The sequence below is a fragment of the Penaeus vannamei genome, chromosome 20 (assembly GCF_042767895.1).
Source record: "Penaeus vannamei isolate JL-2024 chromosome 20, ASM4276789v1, whole genome shotgun sequence".
NCBI classification, from domain to species: domain Eukaryota; kingdom Metazoa; phylum Arthropoda; class Malacostraca; order Decapoda; family Penaeidae; genus Penaeus; species Penaeus vannamei.
In genome coordinates this window covers 39,965,082-39,972,581 of record NC_091568.1, presented here as the reverse complement: position 1 = coordinate 39,972,581, position 7,500 = coordinate 39,965,082, and the positions used below count along the sequence as shown (strand labels likewise).

Here is a 7,500-nt window from a genome sequence, read left to right as displayed (position 1 = left end):
AGGAGGAGGAGGAGGATGTCACCAATGGAACCCATGCCCCTTATGCCCTCCACCATAACCTGCTGGCTACCTCTCGTGCCCAGGAGGCCAGGGAGGGCGTCTCAGGTGTCCCACAGAGCCTCTCCTTCCCACAGTATCTTGGTCAGCCGGGTGACAGGGACGCACACTCCAATGGTGTCACAAACCCCATTTATGGGCGTATTGGTGACCTACGGTTCCAGACAGGGTCCTGGGGGTCTCATGAGCCCACACCAGGCATAGAACAGCCACCAGATCAGATTGGCTCCCTCTTGGGTGTGACAGGACTCCTTGACAACAGTCCTACTATTCCTCTCATGCACTTGGACCCTATGAATGAAGAGCGGCCACAGTCTCAGCCCCCAGAGGAGCACCACTGGGCCTCCCTTGCCTCTAATCATCCATTGCATCAGCAGACTACTGATCTGCTGAACAACCAGGTTTGTGCAGCAATAGTTTGTTTACAAGAACTGATCCTTCCCCCGCCCCCCCCTGCACACTCTCTCTCTCTCTCTCTCTCTCTCTCTCTCTCTCTCTCTCTCTCTCTCTCTCTCTCTCTCTCTCTCTCTCTCTCTCTCTCTCTCTCTCTCTCTCTCTCTCTCTCTCTCTCCCCTCCCTCTCCCCTCCCTCTCCCCCTCCCCCCTCCCCCTCCCCTCCTCCTCCTCCTCTTCCCTCCCTCCCTCCCTCCTTTTTTCCTTCCCCCTCTCCCTCCCCCCTATTCTTTCTCTCCGTACACTCCCCCCTGCCCCCATTTTTATTCTCCTTCATGACTTTTTTGTATATTTCTTCATTCTCACATTTTTATATTCTGTCAAGTTATGAAGTCACATCATTTATATTTTCAAGGAAACAGATATTCAAAGACTAACCCTTTATCTCACAGGTCCCCCCAGGAACACGCGCTAATAATTATTGGGACAATTTCCGAAGCTATTCTCGTCAGAATCTCCTCTCTACAGCCACTAAAAGCAACACTAGTGAACATCCAGTTTCTACTGCTTGTGTTGCGGGGACCACGACTACAGGTGCTCTCACCCATCAACAGGTTAGGAAGGATTTTACACAAGTTTGCTACCTACAAGTGTATGACCATTATGTAATCTTTATACATGCTCTGCTTCAGTAGTATGGTATGAAGTTTGTTATCAAAATAAGAATTTCAGGTAGTGGTGCAATATACAGTGATGATAAAGAAACCCTTAAAAATTATTGAAATAATTATTAAAGTCTCTCTTTTATCCCCCTTCAAGTCTGGAGATAATAGCAGGATGGAAGACAAGAGGTTTAATGTAGCCGTTGGCCACAATAACAACACAAGCAGCAACAGCGGACCACGCTCTAGGATGAGCAACCCTCGCATCAACAATTCCAGAGGTGCAAATCCACGGGTCAGAAACCCTGTCTCTTCAAACAGACAACACATCCATGGACAAAATAAGCACAAGACAAATAACCGTAATAAACAAGGTATTATATCAAATAACATATGCTCATGCTAAATTGTGAATTTGTGTAAATATAAACAGCAGTGTCAGATTTTTTTCTAAGGATTAATGAGTACAAATTTTTGAAAAGATGACATGTGTGATTCTTATTTTGCTTGTTATATCACAATTTGGTTGAAGTATTCTTCAGTTACACATATTATATTGTGTATTTACTCACAGTGAACCCTCTTATCTTTCAACTGGTTTTACATAAGGGGGATTTTGTGGAACATGTCTATAAATCTTCCCCTTTAGCTCTATAAGTATGCAAGCAGAATTGCATTTAATATAGTAAATACCCTAATGGCATTATATAGATGTTTTGTCATACCTTGTTTGTTGGAATCATATCAAAAATTTAATCATCATATTGGAAATTATGGGTCTAGAAGTTTTGACAATGCCATGGAAACCTGGATAATGTCATAATGGCATTCTATCTGAGCATCACATTTTTTATGCTTTTGATCACAACACAACAGTTGTTTTTTGTTTGTTTTTTAGGAAATAAAGCTTTAAAGAGACTAAACCCACTTTTGAGTGGATGTAGCTCCTCAGATCCGAAAAAAAACATCAGTTGATTTCACAACAAACGCAGTATAGCAGCCTTCCTGTGCGTATTTTTTATGGGGTTGTAGTTGATTCAGTGGAATGAATTCAAGGGGGATGTCCATCAAAACTTCCTATTAGATTAGACTGATTTGTCAATGAGTATTACGTGATACCAAAATAAAGATTATAGTAAAATAAGTGTGGGATTGTTGATCACCTTTAGCTGTTTATAGTGAATCTAGTCAGAAATCATTCTTAACCATTCCTTCACATATAAGGACTTACGAATTAAAGAGAAATCGTCATCAAAATTAATAAAATTAATTCAGTAATTGCATTGTAGGTGATTGGTCTCACAGGAAAACTGTAACTGTGCAGAACATAAACACAGTTTTTGCTTTATTTAAACATGTTAATTTGGTTTGAATATTTAGTTGGAAACCCATTTCTTCCCAGTGAAATACATGGTCTTCACAAACTTGATTCAAATTTGCCTCCACAGGGGGGTGGTGGTCACATGAGACGAACATCCCAAGAATATCTGGATCCTCAGCAGCAAGAGAGCAAGCCTCTGTCAACTACAACTCCTCACGTGGCAATGGAAGCGACAGGTAGGTCATGTTTAGTGTGGTACTTCCTGTCTGTTTAACCCATTGGATCGGGACGCTTCATTGTGTGGTGACAAGACACTATGCTTCCCCTTTGCAATGTTACTTTCTCTTTTTCTGTATAAGCATGTTTAGCTTTTATACAGTGTATATATTTTTCATTTGATTTGCTTTATCCAAATTGTAATAGACTGTTTTCCTTGCACAGACTCTATCATCTCTCTAGGTAGTCCATAACTCAGTGCAGTAATGATAACAATTAGTAATATTCTGTTTTGTGTGTATTTTTTTGTTTGTTTGGTCTTTTTCTTGATATTCAATTTTCTGTAATACAATCTGTGCTGATGGTCACAGCAGGCGAACTCGCACTCCTCCAGTCATGGTTCACGGATATAACATTCCACATCCATTTATCAATGGAAATAATGCAAAAGCCCCATCCTAAACACCAGTTTATTCTTATCACCCTTCAAGAGCTTTGTGCACTTGCGGCAAGTCATTCCCATCTCCGTAGCCTTCAGGCAAAACGCTCACAAAAGCAAGTTCAAATGACCACAGCCCACAGCCAGATTTTCCCCTGATGGCATGTTCATGTCACTTGCCCCTCAAGCCAAATTTTTTCATGACATGATGTTCACATCTTCTGGATTGTAGGGGTTAAAGACAGTATTATGTTTTTTTTTTTTACACACAGTAATGGCTTGATAAACATTTAGTAATTATGGAATCAATTACTAGGCCTGTGTGCAACATCCTATGATTTTTGTTTTCTAATACTATTATCATCACTACTGGGATGATAATTGTAAAAAAATCAAGGAATTAAAAAAATAGAGGAGGCTGGTTTGGCCTACTAAGTGGCTCATTGGTGACTAAGAGTTTGTAATCCTATTTATGTTTTAAAAGATGACAAAGCAAACCTCAGGTGGATAGTGCTTGTATACTTTCACTCCCAGCATCAATAGTTCAGGTTATAATTAGGAATTTCTTGAATTTGTTTCCCCCAGTAATGCTTTATTCTCTTTATATAGATTGAAATCTTATTTATTGAATAGACATTATATTTTAGAATACCTTTTATAAAAGAAATGACTCACCTCCCATCCATGTACCCCAATAGCGATGGTGCTGGAGCTGTTGCAGTTGAGGTTCTGAGGGAAGCAGAAGCACTGATGCGAAAACACGCCAATCACCCAGAGTTCCTTCTACAGTTATTCCGTCATGCATCACAGATCACAGTCAATACAGACCAGCATGTGGCTGTTGCACTGTTGCAAGATCTGGCAACACAGCCTCATGGCTCAAACCATGGGTAAATATTGATTTGTCTTCCTTCTACTTGTATCTCATTAGATGGTCTCTCAATCATATTATCTTAAAAGAAACTGCTCCTTGTATTCTGTGTAATTATTTGTACATTTAGTTACGAAATTCTAATAAAGGGTTTGGAAATGCTTTAATGGTACAGTTATGGATAAAAATCCACATATAAGCTATAAGATGATGACTAGTAGCAGATACTTGTGAAAATATTAAATAGCTGTCTTCATGTGAAGTATGATAGTAATATTCCTATGTTACTAATATATTTACTTTTATTTATTATCATAGGATGAATAGCAGTAACAGGGGGATCAATAATGAGAACAGTAACTTCTCGCTGCCTGCTCCCCTGCGCGACACCTCCTGGAGAAGCCACTCTACTTCACAGGCAGATCGACATAACATACTCCCCCAGGTACTGATTTTAGGATGATATTGGATGAGTTATCAAGTATCATTATTTGCAAACTAAAATGTTCTGCTGATTAACCCATTGAACATGTATGACATCCTATCATGCCATGGCTGCACTGCATGGACTTGAGGATCATGCTTATATACCATACCATTGGCTCATTTAGCTTCACATATAGATACAAGCGAAGGATTTTTTCTTCTTCTTTTTCTTCTTTTCATCTTCCAATGATTAGGTGCCCAGAGTTATGCTTAAAGTATGGAAAGAGTCAGGCAAACTACCAATGCGTGTTGAAAAAGCCACATTACTGGCTTCTGCCAAATTTTTGTATAGCTTCACAAGTAGATATGAATGAAGGATTTTTCTTTTTTTTTCTTCTCTTTATCTTCCAATGATTAGGTGCCCAGAGTTATGCTTGAAATTTTTGATATTGCAGTCATTGGTTTGATACACTTTTTCTCGCTTTTCATTTCTTTCTTCTTTTGCTTCCTTCCAGTACACAATTCAAATCCATGCTTCCTCTGTATCAATGTTTATAACTAGGTTTCTCTGATATTCCCCAGGAGAACATAAGTGCAGCAGGCCTTTCAGGGTCCGAAGTCAGTGACAGTGGACTCACTTCTGAAGATGAAGACAGCAGGGTAATGTCTTTTTTTGTTTTGTTCCTTCTCTTCTTTCTTTTTTCCTCTTTCATGCTTTGCTTTCAAGTTTCTGTCATATTAGGTGTTGGCTATTGAAGACCCTTGTATGAACTTAAAAGACAGTTCATTTATGCCATGCCAGAAATACGAAGATGTGTCTAATTCTCTTCTAAACTAGATTGTAATAGGACAAACAAAAGGATGAATATCATTATACTTCAAGATACAAAATTTTATAGTATAGACATGAAAAGTCATGTCAAGTGAACTCCTGAGAGAAAGGGGCATTCTTTCTTTGCTGAATTCTCATTACTTATGACTGAAGGTATTTTGAAGTTCATGTCTGTTCATCATTGTGTTTCTGAAGAAAATAGACCAGAAAATATATGACTTTCTTAATTTTCTTATAAGTGATAAGTGTTATACAGCTTTTGATGAAATGGCACTGTGTTTCTTACTTCAAAACATGTCATTTATTTCCAAACTCCATTTAAAAACTGGACATATATATAGATCCAGTTGCCGGTAAAATTACTGCTCCTTCTATTTTATCATAAGCCATACCCTGTACTTTGGTCCCATTTGAACCCTTGAATGCATCCTGGCCTTTGCTCTCCCAGGCATTGTACCGAAACGTGAAGAACCTTAGCCTGAGCCCTGGGGGACGTCCAGGGGCCACGGGAGCAATTCCTCGCACCACCCCAGACATCAACACCAGCCACCCTCGCCCCCCAGCCCCCCAGCCACACCGCTACCAGCAAGGGGGGGTAGTCTCTCAGCCCCACCTGCAATACCCACCCCAAGCCTCGCACCATAATTACCCCTATTTCCAGCAACAACACAATCTCTCCAGCAATCGGGAGAGCAGTCGAGGGACAGCGCACTCTGAGAGCACCCTGTATGACCACCTTCCCTACAGTGACTCCCAAATGAGCAGCTCGCATCCCCAAGAGGCTAGTGTAACTTGTAAAGGTCTTTCCTTGTGTAGGAGTCCTGTCCTGTTTCATTCTCATGCAAGAGGTATTTAGTGCATGACAAAGGTTCATTCTAGAGGGCCACAAACATTTAATTGGTTTTTGTCCTTTGATATGCTATCTCCTTTCATCTGAAGTGCAGTCCCACTTAGTAGATTTATTTCCATATATTATTTTACAATTATTATGGTTCCTAATGATTTGTAGCAAGACTTTTCACCTTGATATTCATTTTCCTAGACCTTCACACTAGGAAAGTACCAAAGATGTAGTTTACTGCATGAAAAGAAAGATAATATAATACTTGATACAATGTTTTAACAAGGCCAAAATCTCAGGTGGAGGAGGAATGGTTGAGACATGCCCTGGAGAGTGAAGAAGCGGAACAGAAAAGCCAGAAGCCGCTGGACACAGCCGGCTCTTCCCCAGAACACCCCCATCATGCCATACATGTAATCATTTGTAATTTATTTTCAATGACAGAATTAGTTTGAACATTCATACTTTACCGTCAAGTTTTTATTTAGATTTCATTATTTACGTTTAATGAATTTATTTATTTATTCATTGCTTTTGTCTAAGGTTTTCCTATATCTTTTTTTTTTCCCCCTTAATTTTGATCATTATCATCATTGTAGAGTAATTTCTTGCTAGAGGAGAAATGTTTCTGTATTTTGATGTGTAATTTCATTTTGCATAGACGCTGAGCAATGACACTGAGTACTTGACGTTCGAGACTCTTGTGTCATCGGCAGTCAAGGCAAGTGTCGAGGTCCTGCAGAGTCATGTGGGGGGAGCTATGACTCCAGGGGGGTCTGTCTCTCCACTGCTTCTCACTACGCTCCACCACACTCTCATTGCACAGGTTAGTTGCAAGCTCTGTAAAAAAGTACTTTATTACATTGAAGAGTAATGAATATTATGTAGTTTTATTTGTCATTTCCATACAAACTTGACGACATTAGGGAAGTAAATGCTGTTGTAGTTTGAAATGCAGTGAACTTACTAAGGGCAGGTGATGGTCCGTCGAGATGCCATTCATCATTGCCATATGATGTTTGAAAGTCTCAGCTTATTAAATCTTTGATAAGGTGTGAAGTCTTTAAAATACTGTCAAGATATTAGGGAATATGATGTAATAGGATGAGGGACCTAAAGAATATTTCCTTTGTGAATTCCCTTTATGCCTTCTATCCCTCCTCACAGATAATATTTTCCACATGGTTCTACCTTCATAGGGATGTGATTAGGATTTCTTGATTCTACTCTCACAGGAAAATGAGTAGGCTTGCTTGAATTTTTGGCATCAGCTTCATCAACATTCTCTCCATAGCATTCATTTTACCTGAAGTATGCTTTGTGTTCCACCCTTTTACATCTCTAGTTTTCAATTTATCCCCTTGGATCCGGTTGCATGACGGAAATCACGGAGCTGAAAACCCTGGGCAATGGGTTATGTAAGTGGCCAGCATCCCGGGCGTG

General features: G+C 39.8%; 1 protein-coding gene across 17 annotated transcripts in view; it reads left to right on the top strand.

Moving 5' to 3' along the window:
* Positions 1-7,500, top strand: part of LOC113819318 (pericentriolar material 1 protein) — a 69,416-nt gene that overhangs the window by 50,221 nt on the left and 11,695 nt on the right. For 16 of the 17 annotated variants that reach the window (XM_070135529.1, XM_070135519.1, XM_070135521.1 and 13 more), the window contains 10 exons: positions 1-458; positions 902-1,063; positions 1,269-1,485; positions 2,560-2,668; positions 3,786-3,977; positions 4,277-4,403; positions 4,967-5,044; positions 5,665-5,997; positions 6,357-6,470; positions 6,719-6,883. The exon at positions 1-458 is cut by the window's left edge and continues 130 nt beyond it. In XM_070135529.1, coding sequence (XP_069991630.1) covers positions 1-458; positions 902-1,063; positions 1,269-1,485; positions 2,560-2,668; positions 3,786-3,977; positions 4,277-4,403; positions 4,967-5,044; positions 5,665-5,997; positions 6,357-6,470; positions 6,719-6,883 — 1,955 coding nt within the window. The remainder of the gene's footprint in view (positions 459-901; positions 1,064-1,268; positions 1,486-2,559; positions 2,669-3,785; positions 3,978-4,276; positions 4,404-4,966; positions 5,045-5,664; positions 5,998-6,356; positions 6,471-6,718; positions 6,884-7,500) is intronic. The other variant, XM_070135524.1, reaches the window with a different exon arrangement.